The sequence below is a fragment of the Podarcis vaucheri genome, assembly GCF_965113315.1.
Source record: "Podarcis vaucheri genome assembly, chromosome: 14".
NCBI classification, from domain to species: domain Eukaryota; kingdom Metazoa; phylum Chordata; class Lepidosauria; order Squamata; family Lacertidae; genus Podarcis; species Podarcis vaucheri.
In genome coordinates, this window is record NC_138752.1 from 2,611,118 (window position 1) to 2,628,640 (window position 17,523).

Below are 17,523 nucleotides of genomic sequence, written 5' to 3' on the forward strand. Positions count from 1 at the left end.
TACAAACCAGATACAAAGAAATGAAGACCAATGGCCTACAAACATATTGCCTGTCACTTTAAAAATGAAACTTTCAAATGGAATGATCAACTCTCCATAACACACATTCATAGACTAAAAGGAGTAGATTGCACAATACATGAAAACACCACAAGAGATAACCTGAATGATAAAGAAGATTGCCCAAATCAGATAGCTCATGCAGCAGAGCATAAGACTCTTAATCTTAGGGTTGTGGGTTCAAGACCCAGGTTGGGCAAAAAGATTCCTGCACTGCAGGGGGCTGAACTAGATGACCCTCGTGGTCCCTTCCAGCTAAACAATTTTATGATCAGTTGCACCTGGAGATGGAGGATGTAAACTGAACTCAATTACTGAATAAATAGCAAGCCTCTGTGGTCAGACTAGTTACTTGAGCTACCTAGATCCATGTATTCGCCTCAAAACTCTCTGTAATGCACTAGCGCTTTACTTAAAGCCAATGATATGTGATGGAAAATTGTCTGTTGCTTCATTCTTCACAGAAAAATTGCTTTTCATAAGCTAATTATTAACAATGAATGACTGTCATTTGTAAATAAATCCTGGCAGTTTCAATTTTTAAAATTTTATTACCGTATCTAAAGATCTGGCACATAGAAGATGGAGCAAGCTTGTTTTCTCCTGCTCCGGAGGGTAGGACCAAAACCAATGGCTTCAAGTTATAAGAAAGGAGATTCTGACTTAACATCTGGAAGAGCTTTCTGACAGTCAGAGCTGTGTGACAGTGGAAGGGTCTCCTTCGGGAGGTGGTGGACGCTCCTTCCCCGGGCCGTAGTTTGCCAACCCCTACTCTATGGCATGCAAACTAAACATTTTCTGTTGTAAGTTAACTTTTCTGAAGTGAATTAACCTAATTTGCACAGAGAAATTGTCCAGTTCAACATTTTCTGGAAAACACAAATCACTGCTTATAGCAGACTGTGCTTTTGAACTGTGTGGATAAATTTGGGGAGAGACTGCAGGTGTGTGGAATGGTGGAAGACTGTGGCAAGTTGGACGGTATAGCCTTCAGCTATTCTCTTAATCACAAGATCATTTTACTCAATTTTATCTTATAATTATAAGCTCCTTTTCCTTGCTGTCATTTGCTGTTCCTATTTTTAGGGTTTTATTGCAGATTTCTTTTGGGGTCTGTGTGTTTATTTTAGTGTAGTTTATAGAGAAGGAGGGGGGGAGAAAGTGAGCCGCCTTGAGGACTTCACACCAGAAGACAATATAACTTTCCCTAAATAAAGAAGAAGAAAATTCTTGATACATTACAATAGCCTAATCCTTTAATTCCTATTGCAAATGGAATTTTAAAATGCACAAACATAGAACAGCAAATGAAAAATACCCTAAAATTCCTGGTACTCTGAACACTTATAGAGAATTCTCTGGTTTACTTTAGCAAAAGACCAAAGGTGTATACTTCTCATACTTTTTGTGGACCTCTGATTATTTAAATTCCGCCACTACCTTTATAAACAACAGAAAGACGGGGACATCCAAAACAAGCTGAATCAAAGAGTCACAAAAAGCCTAAACTCCAATTCCAAAGGATCACTAATACCGGAGAATGCACAAAGACGCACATTAATGTTTCAAACTAATGAAACAGCCCAAATTACACACACAGAACACCACTCTGTAATATACATCAGTGTAATGGAAACTTTCTTCTGTCTTTGACAAAACGAGTGCTCCCACCCACACTCCCCCCTGCTAACAAATCTCCTCCATTCATTTTAAGAGGAATTTGACCACCCAGTTGCAAAATGCCACAGGCAGTACTTTTATCCCACATTCCATAATTAATGTTGAATGACAAAATTTAGAGGGAGTAATAGGGCATGTAATAATATTTAGAGAGAGAGAGATGATTACCAAACTTCCTCCAGCCAGGAACCAGAAACCAAGGTTCCACATGTGGTTCTCTGAGGGCCTCTAGTGGCCAATGGCAGAATCACATCCCACTTCAGTACAGTGGCGCCTCGCAAGACGAAATTAATCCGTTCTGCGAGTCTCTTCGTCTAGCGGTTTTTCATCTTGCGAAGCACGGCTATTAGCGGCTTAGCGGCTATTAACGGCTTAGCGGCTATTAAAGGCTTAGCGGATTAGCGGCTAAAAGGCTATTAGCGGCTTAGCGGCTTAAAAAAAGGGGGGAGCGGAAAAAATCGGAACACTCGCAAGACATTTTCGTCTTGCAAAGCAAGCCCATAGGGAAAATCGTCTTGCGAAGCAGCTCAAAAACGGAAAACCCTTTCGTCTAGCGGGTTTTCCCTCTTGCGAGGCATTCGTCTTGCGGGGCACCACTGTAATAGAGAAAGACCATCTCCCATAGTAACATGGGGAGGGAAGCATGTGACTCTTGATCCCCTTTCTGCTCCATCTCCACAGGGCAATCTGCAGGAGAGGGGGGCAGGATTAAACTCTAAGCAAGATGCCCCAGGGTTGGGAAATTCTGGAACAAGAGGGAGATAGACTGAAATTGCAGAGTTTTGAGAAACTAAAAAATAAAGTGCAAGATTGGCTTCATTATTATCAGATAATGGAGGCATATAATTCGGACAAGAAAATTGGTTTCCAGGTGGAAAAATCAAAATTCGAAACAGAACTGTTAGAACCCAAAACTAAGATTTTGTCAAGGATGTACAACCTGCTGTTGAAATGGAATACTCAGGATGAAACGGTGAAATCTGTTATGATTAAATGGGCACAAGATGTTGGACATAATATTATGATGGCTGACTGGGAACAGTTATGGACCACAGGTATGAAGTTTACGGCATGTAATGCCTTAAGAGAGAATATTATGAAAAGGGTATACAGGTGGTACATGACCCCAGTCAAGCTTGCAAAAATCTATCATTTGCCCGATAACAAATGTTGGAAATGTAAAGAAACTGAAGGTACATTCTTTCACCTTTGGTGGACGTGCCCAAAGATTAAGGCTTTCTGGGAGATGATCTATAATGAATTGAAAAAAGTATTTAAATATACTTTCTTGAAGAAACCAGAGGCCTTTCTCCTGGGCATAGTCGGCCAATCGGTGTCAAAGAAGGATAGAACTTTCTTTATGTATGCTACAACAGCAGCAAGAATACTCATTGCAAAGTATTGGAAGACACAAGATTTACCCACTCTGGAAGAATGGTAGATGAAGGTGACTGACTATATGGAACTGGCGGAAATGACTGGCAGAATCCGAGACCAGGGAGAAGAGTCGGTGGAAGAAGATTGGAAGAAATTTAAAGACTATTTACAGAAATATTGTAAAATTAATGAATGTTAGAATGATGTTGGATAGAAACTAAGTGGTTTTTAGCTGCAATACTATAAGGGAACATGAAAAATGGATTACTAATAGGTAAAGATTTAATGTTACAATATTTTAAGATTAAAGATTAGGATAAACAAAGAGGGGAAGGATTTGCTGAACCAACAAACTGAATTGGAATACAAAAAAGGGAGGCGTGAGGAGGTCCGGGAAACAAGCTAATGAAAAATAAGTAATGAAAAGATTGAGTTGTTTTTAATTACTTTTATTTTGTATTTTTCTTTTTTTTTCTTTTTATTTTGTAATATTTTGAAACTCTTAATAAATATCTTATAAAAAAAACCAAGATGCCCCAGGGTTTCACCTCCAATTTTGGGTTGTTTGTTGTCCCCTCTCCCCAGTACAAGATCCCATGCCCCATGACTGAGGCTGCTGTTGGGCTGTAGCCTTTCCCACTTCATTGTGGATTTTCTGGATTCTTCCCCCAAGAAGACATTGAAGTCCAGCTGACTGTTTGATTTTGGCTGCTAGAGCCGGAAAAAGGGGAGGAGGTAGCGGGGCAGCGGAAGCAAGAGAATTAAAGTGAAGGATTTTCATTTGTTGATTTCTTTTCTTTTCAGAAGGTGAATATAATAGCAGGGAAGAGAGCAATTCAGAAGCTATGAGTGAGACAAGGGAAAAATCAGACCGTAGAGAGAATGAATAGCAAGCTGTCTGTTTGGGATGGCAGGAAATGAAATTAGGGAAACACAGAGAGGAAGAGGAGGAGGAACTTTCCAGCTGCTCATGGGGACTTCCTGCCTGGGCGGCTCTAAGAGGCTGCGTCGCCCTTGTTGGTCAGGAAAACAAGGCGTCCATACCTGGCTTCCTCGGGAAATACATATGGAGTACTCCTGCTGTTCTGCGAAGATTCGTTGTCTTCGTTGTTTTCTTGGCTGGAAGGCAGGTGGGCAGAGCGGTTCTGTTGGCTCTCCCACTGATGGGCAATATTGCTAATGGTTAATCGTTTCTTTTCCTGAAATGAGATACAAATATACAGTTTGAGAAAAGAGTTTGCTAAAGTAAAACAAAACGGCATTCTGGAAACTAAGATCAAAGAAATGGAATTATAGCAATCAGAAAATTATGTTGATTTCAGTTGGCTATCTGTTTGCTCTCAACACCGATTATTCCATCGGTGGATTTTAACTAAGATAGACCCCCTACAATCAGAGGCTGCTAGACCCTCAGTGACAGTTGCTGGGTAGTTTGTGGGCTCCCCATAAGCCTGTGAGAAGTAGGATGCCATGGCCTGTTCCAGAGAGGCTCTTGTGTTCTTATGGGTAAGACAGTAGGAAGCATGGGCAGACTGGATCAAATACTCTATAGCAGGAGTTCCCAGTTGGCCAAGTTCTGTGGAACCCGTTTCTCAAAAGCCAAGCCATGGACCCCCTACATTTTCAAATGTTGATATCTCTGTGGTCGTTTTTGTTATGTGACTGGTTCTGCCATACCCTCCCACATGTCCCAGAGCAAAGCCAGGCCGCGTCTTCCAGGCCATGCTCCTGCATGAGTCACACGACCTGCACAAGAGCATGGCACCCAAAAACAGCATGTCCCATGCCTTTGACGGGTATGTGCCTGGGTGGGTTATGCGGCCCTCCAAGATGGAACACTTTATAGGAACATAGGAAGCTGCCTTATATGGAGTCAGATCCCTGGTCCATCGAGCTCAGTGCTGGAAGTACCTCTCCAGGATTTCAGACAGGATTCTCTCCCAGCCCAACCTAGAGATGCAGTGGATTGAACCTGGGACCTTCTGCAAGAAGAGCAGGTGCTTTACCACTGGCCATTCTTCCCCTGCGATGGAGGATGCCATGTGGTTTGTTTCCAGCAGGGAAGGAGCAGCCATAACAAGGAGACACAGCTACCGGGGGGGGGGATAAGTGAAGGGAGGGAAGGGCCTGGTTCTCTTCCATTTGCATCACACGAAGGCCACCGCTTGGTACCTTCAGTAAGGTCTGCTTGTGGCTTTCACGCCTCTTCTCTTCCTCTTTTCGTAAGGCAACAGATGCCATGCGCCTTTCTTCTTCCTGGGTTAAAATAAAACAGAACACTTTGCGGTGAGACTCACGACGGTACTAGTCAAACTTTGCAAGGAGTCAGTCCATAGCAGGGTAAGGGATCTAAAAGTAACAGGGAAGTCATACTGGATTTTGTAAAAACACTGAAGTCATGAACAAGCTTTCAAGTTCCACAGAACAGTGTGTCCAGCTGCTAAGCAAAAAACAAAGAAACAAACCCAAAGTATCCCTACTGGGTAGACTGTGTAATTCAATTAAAAGAAGTCCAAGCATTCCCATATTTTCCAAGTAACAAAGCAATGCTCACAATGAAATCAAATATTAAAAGGTTCTTAATAACAATAATAAAAATATGTATACCCTGCCCATCTGACTGGATTGCCCCAGCCACTCTGGGCAGCTTCCAGAATATATAAAAACATAATAAAACATTAAACATTAAAAACTTCCCTATACATGGCTGCCTTCAGATGCCTTCTAAAGGTTATATACTTATACTTATCTCCTTGACAACTGATAGGAGGGCATTCCACTGGGAGGGTGCCACTATCTCACTACATAGTGAGGGAACCACCAGAAGGCCCTTGGAGCTGGGCCTCCGTGTCCAGGCTGAGCGATGGGGGTGGAGACGCTCCTTCAGGGATACTGGGCCAAGACCGTTTAGAGCTTTAAATGTCAGCACCAATGCTTGGAATTGTGCTAAGAAATGTATTGGGAGCCAGCAAAGATCCTTTAGGACCAGTGTTATATGGTCCAGGCAGCCAATCCCAGTCACCAGTCTAGCTGCCACATTCTGGATTAGTTGTAGTTTCCAGGTCATCTTCAAAGATAGCCCCACGTAGAGCGCATTGCAGTAGTCCAAGCAAGAGATAACTAGAGCATGCACCACTCTGGCGAGAGAGTCCGCGGGCAGGGAGGGTCTCAGTCTGCGTACCAGATAGAGCTGGTAGACAGCTGCCCTGGACATAGAACTGACCTGCACCTCCATGGGCAGTTGTGAGTCCAAAATGACTCCCAGGCTGCGCACCTGGTCCTTCAGTGGCACAGTTACCCCATTCAGGACCAGAGAGTCCCCCACACCTGCCTACCCCATGTCCCCCAGAAACAGAACTTCTGTCTTGTCAGGATGCAACCTCAATCCATTGACTGCAACCCAACTTCCAACAGCCTCCAGACGCTCACACAGGATGTTTACTGCCTTAACAGGTTCCGATTTAAATGAAAGGTAGAGCTGGGTATCATCCATATACGGATGAACACCCAGCCCAAACCCCATGATGATCTCTCTCAGAGGCTTCATATAGATGTTAAAAAGTAGGGGGGGGCAGGACAGAGTTCTGAGGCACCCCACGTAAGAGCCGAGGGGTCTGAAGACTCATCCCCCAACACCACTTTCTGGACACAGCCCAGGAGGAAGGAGCAGAACCACGGCATAACATTGCCCCCAGCTGGCTTCCCCGGAAGAATACCATGGTCAATGGTATCAAAAGCCACGGTATCAAAAGAACTGAGAGATCCAGCAGAACTAGGAAACAGCTTTTCCCTCTGTTCCTCGTCTACCGAGATCATCAACCATCTTCCATTATTGGAAAAACTGAAACAAAAATTGGAAGTAGCAAGAGGCCAAAAGAAACCTGACAATTTTAATGCAGTCTGGTGTGACAGTTATGGTAGAACAGTACTAATAGTTTACAGCACAGTTGTGCGTGCATGAAGGGCATATTTCAATTTTCCACCTTCCCCCTCCCTATAAATTTTTATAAATTCTAATTGTTATTGATAAAGGTAAAGGTACCCCTGCCTGTACGGGCCAGTCTTGACAGACTCTAGGGTTGTGCGCTCTTCTCACTCTAAAGGCCAGGAGCCAGCGCTGTCCGCAGACACTTCCGGGTCACGTGGCCAGCGTGACAAAGCTGCTCTGACAAACCGGCACCAGAGCAGCACACGGAACGCCATTTACCTTCCCGCTATAAAGCGGTACCTATTTATCTACTTGCACTTAAGGGTGCTTTCAAACTGCTAGGTGGGCAGGAGCTGGGACTAAACGACGGGAGCTCACCCCGCCGCGGGGATTCGAACCGCCGACCATGCGATCGGCAAGCCCTAGGCGCTGAGGTTTTACCCACAGCGCCACCCACGTCCCCCAATTGTTATTGATACAAAGTACCTTTTACTTACAGTCACCAATCTAAGCATTAGACAATACTATACATAATTTCATATCTGTAATAATTGTAAGTTTTGGTATATACACTTTGACACAACTTTGTTAATACATTCAGAAATATATATATGCAACCATGAATGAATAAAAACTATGTTACCATAAAATATATTAAAAGGTTCTCCAATGCAAGTATCTTGTGACTCTTAATTTTAGTTTTATTTTATTCATTTATATACATCTTGGATGTTTAATAAAAAGCCTCAAAATACATTTTTATTAAGAGAAAGTTCTAGAAAGAAGAAAATCTGTATGGCCGGATAGACCCTGCATATTAAAGGCAATGAGAGTATTCAGCAGGTGGTTTGTTTAAAAAAGAAAATCCTTGCTGTCAAATTTATTCAGGACATACCTAATCTGACATTTTCATTGTATTTATTTATTTGCAGCAGTTGTATGGATGCCTGTTGAGAGATGGTAATTATAGTAATGTTGGCATTTCCAACATTTTCAACTAAGCTGTTAAATAGGCTGCTAAAAGAGCCATTGGTTCAAAGTAATGCCTGTGTAGCTGCATCATACCTTTGGGATGGAGGAATTGTTTGGTGCAAGGTTCATACAAACATCTTTGGTGGGAATGTAAGACAGCTACTAAGTTTCAGAGTCATTTCTTTCACTGTAAAGTTGAACTGGACCTATTATTTCTCTTCTGGGGAGCAAATAAAGCCATCCTCTATAAATGGTTAATGATCCATCTTCTCACAGCTGAGCAAATGGAGATAACCTTTCTCTGGAAAAGTGAACAACAATCCGCCCCTCCAAAGGTGGTATGACAGGAAGCTTTCTCTGTCAAACTTACCCAATGATGTAGCCTAGCCCAAAGTGAAATAAGAAGTGACGGGTTCTAGGAAGACTAGTTCCTTCCTCTTACATTAATTCCAGTCCAGGAGAACAGGCTGTCTCTCTCTTTTAATGCCTTAATGGTGAGGTGTTTATATTCTTGACATGGAAGGGAGTTTTTCTTTCATTCGTTTGTCTCTTTCTGTGGGGGCTATTTGTATTCTTGTGTCTTTATGCAGTACAATAAGCTCACAATTTAAACAGGGATTGGGTTCAATGGCGGGTGGGATTGCCAACGCCATTTCCCCCAGAACTCAGCCCCTTTCTATTTTTTTATATTTATATACTTATATTTTTTGCCATATGTGTTAAGCTGAATGAGCACAAGTTAAATGTGTGTAAGTTGTGGGTTTACTGTACACAAAGGCTGGTTTCAAAAACAGCTTACCATGCAATTGGGACTGCTGCTTGTGCTCATTTATAATATTTATAATATGTGGCTTTCAACAAAAATACCAGTAAAATTAAAATGCTGAATATAAAATGCAAACTTAACAACAGTGAAGAGAAGATGCATCTTAACTAAAGTTCCCAGTGCTTATTTATGGGAAGGGGATTCCATAATTTGGGAGGGGGAGACTGCTGTCTCCAGCTCTACCTGCCTAAATTCTGAAAGAGCAAATACCCAGAGAAGAGCCTCAGAGAATGATCTTATGGAATGGGAAACTCATACTGACACAGACAGTCCTTCTGCTGTCTTATCCCAAACATAAATTCAATGAGTGTAGACCTCACTCCTTATGGGGTTGTCAATAAGACAAATCAGAGGAGATTGCTAAGCATTTTGTATATAGAAAATAGTAAAAATATTCTTAGTAACTGTAGTAAGTTTTTTAAAAATAATAAAAAACACAAAACCTGCTGGCACTGTGAATAGTCTGGTTAAATAAAACCCCTTGCTTATTTCAAGGTTTAACCCATCACAGAGTTTTCCCCACGGAGTTTCTCTTACTGTGATCTTCTTCATATCCAGCTGTCGGAGCTGCATCATATGGTGGAGAACAGTATGCTTGTAAAACGCCTCTTGCGCTATCGGGTTGCCGTCTAGGGTGATGTCTGAAAGGGATGCAGAATCGGCAAGGCACAAGATGTCATCAAAACTAGGTGAAAAGCAAAAGGAATGGAACACAAGTCACGGATCTCAAACATACAATCATCAATTTCTATGACTATTAACCTTAAAATAACCATTATTGATATCATTCCACTAATTAAAAGTAAGCAGTCACAATACTATTCCCCCCATTAAATAGAGAAAGGTGAATTTTTGCAATAACTGGTCAAGGTTTTTTGACGTATTTGGTTTTATGTGACTTTCAAACTTAATGGGATGTTTCAGTTAACTTTCACAATATTCACTGGTTTTCTGTTGTAAAGGTTTGAAATGTGTGAATTGGGTTATATCCAGATCTGCTCCTGAGGGATGTCATATCAGTTACACCTATCACTGTCATGGTTTCAATCACTCAAATGTTTATCATGGCTGAGTGACCAATAAACAAAGCACCAATGCAGTTGGGAATGAAATATGCTCAGGAGAGGGCTGGTTGTTTCAGTTGCCCTTTTTTTTAAAAAAGGAAATATATCAAAAAGTTTACATGTTTCCTCTGCTCCTCTGCTTCTTTCTCCTGGACCCGCAAGCTTGTCTTTCCCATTCTCCCAATGTCAAATTTGCCCAACGACACCAATGCAGCGGGGTGGGGGGGGGGCAGGGGGTAGCATAGGGCTCTCCCATGCAATAGGATCCTGAACTGAACAAAATACAAAGTCTCAACAGTGAACGAGCGCAAGTAAAGGTAGGGGCTCAGATAATGGCAGGAGGTGCAATGGCCAAAGAGATACGTATGTGAGACCACTGGTTCAGAGGGGATTTAACTGCAAACCTTCTGGCCTGTTTGCTGGTCCCACTGTGGTAAGGGAGGGGGACACACCCTCAGGCATGCAGGAATGGCGGCTCTTGTTGATGATTTAAGCGGGAACCCAGAGGTCCTCCAGGTGCAGTGGCTCAGGGGATGAGGCCCAATGCCAAATGGTAAATTGGGGGTGAAGTCCATTATTTACTGCTCCCGGGCATCAAATTACAGTGCAAATCCTCTATCTAATTTCCCCAAACAGATGGCCAGCTGGCAGAGACAAAAATAAGGTATTTAAAATACACATCAGTTTTTAGTTATAGGTTTTTATCTGTTTTTAGTTTATTGTTGATTTTAAATTTCTTGAACTTTTAAAATTATTGTCAGTTCTTTTTACTGATGATTTTATTATTTTTTTGAAAACCGCTTTGAGGGTTGTTGTTTTTACAATCAGTGTATAAAATTTATGAAACAGATAGAAGTAACAGTAGAAATGACCTTCAGTTACTTTTATCAATAATTTATATTAATTGTTGTTGTTGAAATTTGTATGCCGCCCTTCATCTGCTGATCTCAGGGCAGTTCACAACATAAAAATACAATAGCTCTTTAGAAGAAGCAACTTTTCTGGATCTCTCTCAGCTACACAAAATATTAATGCTTTTTTCTCCTCTGTTGTGCTAGATTAACTTTTGCAGAGAAATAAAATATTAATCTAATATAAATGAATACACTTGACCTTAAAAGCTAGGGTTGAGTGTATTAAACACCTGCTACATCTTCCCTGAGGAATCCTAGACCTTCCCGTGATTTCCCCCCATAAGTGGAAAGAGGGCTGTGACCCCACTCTTGCCTCTGCCCCCCTTCCTCTTCATGCTGATGGGGGAGGAGCCCCCCAGCTCACTTTCTCTTCTTTTTCTCCTGCCTCAGTAGGGATTACCTCTTTCACCTGCACCTTCCTTTCCCCTTCTGAGACTGTTCTAGCAGCAGCCTGGCTGGTCTCCCCCCCCCCCCCCGGCTTCACCAGGTGCTGCCCTCGCAAGGTACCCAAGGCTGGGGCAGAGGGCAGAGGGCAGTCACTCCTGGTCGTGCCTTCCCTGGGGTTTCAGCTTAAGCAGGTCTGCAACATATCTTTAAAAATGCTGCCATTCTTGGTGCATAATCCCTGCTTTTAAAATGCTGCTTTATACACAAAAACAATGGCAAAAGTGACAGCAATTGTGCAGCCTGAGGTGGAACCTTCAGGTGCTCTCCTGAGGTACATAGGCTCACAAGTAGGAGGAGAAATAATGCATGAAAGCCTAGAGATACAGAGAGATAGAAGCAAAGATAAATGGGGGAAATACCAACGGGGAATACTGAAGGAATACAAGAGAGGGCTAGTCACAGAGAAGGAAAGATGGGGGGACGACCTCTGTTGGTTGGAAAGAAGATTCCCTCTTTCTGATGTACACATTTACCTGGACAAACTAACCCAGAAGGAGCGTGGCCAGAGGTACTACTCCTCTTCCCTCATACATACACCCTCAATTATTACATCTCTATTTGAAGTGTCAAGAACTTAAGCTTCTACTTTAAAGAAAAACATAATATTAATGAACCATCACTTTTTATTTAAGCACTAAGAGTGATAAACATCATGGCTATCTCAAAAATGATTTGCCAAGAAAGTACCGTATTTTTCGCTCTATAGGACACACTTTTTCCCCTCCAAAAATTAAGGGGAAATGTGTGTGCGTCCTATGGAGCGAATGGAGCGAATGCAGGCTCCTTGGCTTCAGCAATAGCAACGCGAAGCCTCCGAAGCACAGAGGGAGCACTCCCTCCACGCACCGACCCCTCTCGCTCTCCAGGCTTCAGGGATAGCCACCTGAAGCCTTTGGAGTGCAGCGCAAGTTCCCGCTGCGTTCCGGAGGCTTTGGGTTCCTTTCGCTGAAGCCAAGAGAGTCTTGCTCTCCTGGCTTCAGCAGAGAGGGAGAGCTGCACAGCGCCCCTTCAGCAAAGCGGGAGGAGAAATGGAAGGGGTTCCGTTTCTCCTGTTGCTTCGCTGAAGGGGCGCTGAGCAGAGAGGGGGAGATTTTTTTTTTCTTGTTCTCCCCCTCTAAAACAAGGTGCGTCCTATGGTCGGGTGCATCCTATAGAGCAGAAAATACGGCAAGTTTTGCATGTGACAACAGAATGGCAAGCAAACAGCAAGAACATAACTTGGGTTACTTCCGTGAACAGAGCTGATGAAACAGTTTCCTTTGAGGTGACTGCATCCCTCTTAGAGCATTTGGAAGAGCTAAACCCTCCTGAGTCCAGGGTGACATCACAGGAGAATGACCCCTCCAACTTCGCAGCACAAGAAACAGTTAGCAAACTCAGGAAAGGGCCATTTAAGTTCAGCCCCAGTCTAGACATTGCAGTTTTCTTTTTTCTAATTCACAGTCTCCCTTCCCCAAGTACAGAACTACCACCACCACAGCGGAACTTTGCTTGAGAAAAACTGGGACACTGGAAAAATGATGTTCAGTTACACTGAGCAGAAAGTAATTCTCACTGACTGCTGGCTTTACATCCTAAAGGCAGAGCAATATACCTCTGCAGTCTTTCAACCGCTGAGCCCAGCCAAACACTCCCCCCCCCCCAAAAGTCAAATCAGGGTAGGATTTATGTATCATTCAAAGTGAAACAATCCAAACCATATAGGAGGGCGGGGCAGATTAAGCTGGAGTCTTGGTAGATGGCTGTGTTCATGTCTAAATAATGCTGCCAAATCCAATCTATGGAAGGATATGCACTGAATGTGAAGTTTAGGTTCTCAGCACTGTTGCAATACATAAAGTCCTAAGTACTGAAAACTCTACCCAGCAAGTGGCACATATCCTTCCACAGTTTAAACTGCAGCCAACAAGCAACACTTTCAAAACAAAAGAGTTACCATTTTCACTTCCCCATTCCACTTCTCCAGAATATAAGCACAATAAAACAAACAGCAGTAGTTCCACGTGGTTAAATTCCACTGAGAGCAATTAAGACCCCTTGCCTGCCTCCCCCACCCTCCCAATGTGTGAGTAATTGCCGCAATCCCAGGCTGAACATCCTGCAGTGAGGAATCGCTGCAACACGTAATTGCCTCTGAGGAAGGATGTTAGACATACTAAATTGTGATCAAGGGGGAAGTGCATCCAGGAAAGAATACATTCACTAATTTTGAAAACAGGCTTAATTAAATGCTGCAGCCCAAATTATATAAAAACAGAATAAAGGAGGGGGTGGGGAGAATAAGATTCAGAAAATGCAGCTCTTATTAAGAAAAAAGGTGTTTTACTCCCGATTTCATAACTAGGTTAAAGAGTAGCATAGAAAGGAGCAAGCTGCATCTTAGTAACTAAAAAAAGGATGCTCAATGACCTGCACAAATGGAAGCCTGTAACTTCAATTAAAGAGACATCAGTTTACATGACAGTCTGGAGCAAATATAACAGGCTGTATAATCTAAACCCAGTTAGGGCATTTTTAAAATAATGAGAATAATAGTGATTCACAAACTAATTCAGATTAACATTGACTCTGCAGTATCAATATTCGGGCTTTCTACTTAAGTATGGTAATGACGTATTTTAAAACAGAAGAGAAACATTTCTTCTCTGTGCACTTAGAAAAAAAGATTAAAGGTTTTGCTAAATTTTGGGTTCATAGTTGTTCTCTTTCTCACATACTGTATCATTTGTCTACCAGTCAGACAAAAGTAACCACTGGCAAATATTTAATTTTAAATGGATAGTGGTAATAAGTGAGGCACTGAGAGAGCAAACGGATTCTCTCCCCGCCCACCAGCAGTTTCTGCTTACCGAGATATATTGTTAAAGCTGAGGAAGAGACGTTGGAGGCAGGGCAAAGTATCCACATCTTTCTAGAACGAGAGAGAGAGAAAACACCAAATTCAGCATCTGAAGGACACCATGCTCTACACGCTCTTGCTTCTCTGGAGGATGAAACATGCCTACTGCAATTTACTGTAACCTTGCTGCAGTGCCAACTGCTGTCGAACACGCGGCTCCATCCCTCTGTGGTGCATAGATCCTCTTGGAAAATAAGCTGGACTGCTTGCAACAGAAAGTGTTGAGCAAACAAGAGGGGAGACGCAGCAGCAGTAGATGCTGGCCTCTTTTTGAACAGGCTTCTCAAAAAAGGAGCTGAGGTGCTGACTCAGGGTTTCAGCTGCAGGGGAAAGCAGGCCACTATGAAACGGCAAGCAAAATAAAATCCAATTTTGTAGTCATGCTGTTGTCTAAAGCATCAAAGTGCTAACTCATGCATGCAGCTGTCCAACCAGCAGCAAGCAATACTGAAATGTGCTCTGCAGACATTTCCCTGCTTCCTCAAGTAGGTTAACGAGTTGGGAGTCCCACCACAGACAACACAGAAATGCACTCCAGAACTCACAAAATGGTTATCAGTTTGTAATGCACAGCCTTTGAGGGAACACAGGGAAGGTATATATTATTATTATTATTACAGTGGTACCTCGGGTTACATACACTTCAGGTTACATACGCTTCAGGTTACAGACTCTGCTAACCCAAAAATATTACCTTGGGTTAAGAACTTTGCTTCAGGATGAGAACAGAAATCGTGCTCCAGCGGCGTGGCGGCAGCAGGAGGCCCCATTAGCTAAAGTGGTGCTTCAGGTCAAGAACAGTTTCAGGTTAAGAAGAGCCCTCCAGAATGAATTAAGTACTTAACCCAAGGTACCACTGTATTATTATTATTATTAACAACAACAACAATATCACTTTAACAATCCATCCAATTCTTCCATGAGTCAGAGACGTTTATTTTTGCCATTGCCACCACCAAACTGATTAATTCAGTGGGTGAGGCAATTCTCCAACTTGTAATGAGTGGATACAAATACACCAAGATAATGTTGATAATGATAACGATGATTTATTAAATTTCTATACCACCCTTCATCTCAGGATCACAGGGCAGTTTACAATATAAAAACACAAAAATGTATAACATAGTAACATACAAAAACAATAACCAAGGGGTCTCCTTGGCTTTCAGGAGCAGGACAAATATGAGGGTCATGATATGGGCCAGTCCATGGTGTTTCTCACCCACATCATGATAGGCAAGATTGTTGATTTTCTGGAACACACAAAAACCCCTTCCCTACACAATGTGAAAAGCAAGACTCATTTTGTCATGCAGATGTTTCATTCTCACCACCACAAGGTCTATGCTCAAGATAACAAGGATTAGTTGCTTCTTAAACAATTGTCCTGAGCGCACAGTCTAGATGGCTAATGTAGCAAAAGGTAGATTCTAACAGACAATGCAGCAATTTCAATCTATTTATACCCCCAACTCTCTAGCTGGATAAACTCCCAGAGTGTCTTACAAATAAAAAAAGTTCTTGCCCTCAGGCTTATAATCTTAAAAGCTGTGATATTAAAGAGAAAAGGGTCAAAGAGGGGAAGAAGAAAACGGGCAAACTCTAATACCAAATTCTTAATGTTATAAGATCCTCAGGACCAGCTTAGAACACTGTAGTGTAGAGGAAAAACAAACACTGCCAGCAAGGAGAAAACTATCACAGCAATGAATGGCCTGGACAATTTTGTCCCTCTCTGATGTGCTGATTTTCTACTCAAATGGACTTCATGGACCACATCTCTCCATATGAACCAATCCAGACCCTGCAATCATCATCTGAGACCCTTCTTCATGTGCCTCCTCCATGAGAGGTACAGAGGGTGGCAACACAAGAACAGGCCTTTTCTGTGGTGGCTCCCCACTTGTGGAATGCTCTCCACAGGGAGGCTTGCCTGGAGCCTTTGCTATATATCTTTAGGTGCCAGGCGAAAACCTTATCCCAGGTCTTTGGCTAATTAAACAATTTTTTAACTATTGGGGGGGGTTCTCTCTCTTTCGCCTTTCCCTGCTTTCCAACTCAGACCACCACCCCTTTTCTCTGAGCCATGCTCTTCTGCAATCCTCCTTTCCCAAAACCTCTTCCTTTCCTTGGTGTATGGATATCTAACCTCTGCTTCTCTTCCTTGCCTAGAACCTTCAGCTTTCCCTCTTCTTACTCAAGAACAATACAGTTCAGACAATGGCCGTCAGACACCTTCTGTCTGCCCTGACTTTCCATGATTTTAAGATTCCAAGGTTTGCAGCAATTCAAACATCCCTTAGGTATTGTCAGGCCTGGTCGTTGTCCTCTTCAGATCACCACACAAACGCTTCTTGTTCTTTTATAAAACTTTTTATTGCGTATTAACAAAACAATCTTATAAACGGTTCTTAACTATTCTTCCTCAACTATTCTTCCTAACTATACAGCTCCCAAGTTAAAACAGTACAACGCATCATCAGAGATCTACAACCTCTCCTGGACAATGACAGTTCTCTTTCTCAAGCTCTGGGAGGAAGACCTTTCATTGCCTACAGACAGCCACCCAATCTTAAACAACTCCTAACCCACAATAGTACTACAAACAGACTTAACACGGACACTGGCACCAGAGCCTGCAATAAACCCAGATGCCAACTTTGCTGCCACATACACCCGGACAACACCATTACTGGCCCCAACAACATCACACATACCATCTCGGGACTATTTAATTGCTCATCGTCTAACATTGTGTATGCCATCAAATGCCAACAGTGTCCTTCAGCTCTCTATATTGGACAAACAGGCCAAACCTTACGCCAAAGAAAAAACGGACATAAATCTGACATCAAGAATCACAAAACAGAGAAACCAGTAGGAGAACACTTCAATCTCCCAGGACATTCTATACAAGATCTCAAAGTAGCTGTTTTACTACAAAGGAATTTCAGAAATAGACTGGAAAGAGAAGCTGCTGAATTGCAACTCATCACCAAACTTAAAACCATGGAGAGACCTGGTCTGAACAAAGACATTGGATTCTTATCTCATTATACATGACTAAGCCATTTTTCACCTCTCACCCCTTGCCTTTTCCTGCAAGACCTATTGCAGTCGTTAAGAGTCGTCAACAGGCTCATCTCAGCTATCTGCCAATCTCCCATTCCCACCACCCTTCTGAGTAGTACCCCTCCCCACCTTCTCACTATATAGAAGGATCTGGCAACTTCTGTTTCAGTGTATCTGAAGAAGTGTGCATGCACACGAAAGCTCATACCAAGAACTAACTTAGTTGGTCTTTAAGGTGCTACTGGAAGGAATTTTTTTATTCTTCCTCAGCGTCACTTATT

At 42.5% G+C, this 17,523-nt stretch overlaps 1 protein-coding gene across 9 annotated transcripts in view; it reads right to left on the bottom strand.

The window, feature by feature from the left end:
* LRRC49 (leucine rich repeat containing 49) overlaps positions 1-17,523 on the bottom strand; it is a 56,548-nt gene that overhangs the window by 21,617 nt on the left and 17,408 nt on the right. For 8 of the 9 annotated variants that reach the window (XM_082198054.1, XM_082198051.1, XM_082198053.1 and 5 more), the window contains 4 exons: positions 14,118-14,179; positions 9,381-9,528; positions 5,290-5,373; positions 4,162-4,316 (listed from right to left, as the gene is read on the bottom strand). In XM_082198054.1, coding sequence (XP_082054180.1) covers positions 4,162-4,316; positions 5,290-5,373; positions 9,381-9,528; positions 14,118-14,179 — 449 coding nt within the window. Of the gene's footprint in view, positions 1-4,161; positions 4,317-5,289; positions 5,374-9,380; positions 9,529-14,117; positions 14,180-14,289; positions 14,453-17,523 lie in introns of those variants that run through there. The other variant, XM_082198055.1, reaches the window with a different exon arrangement.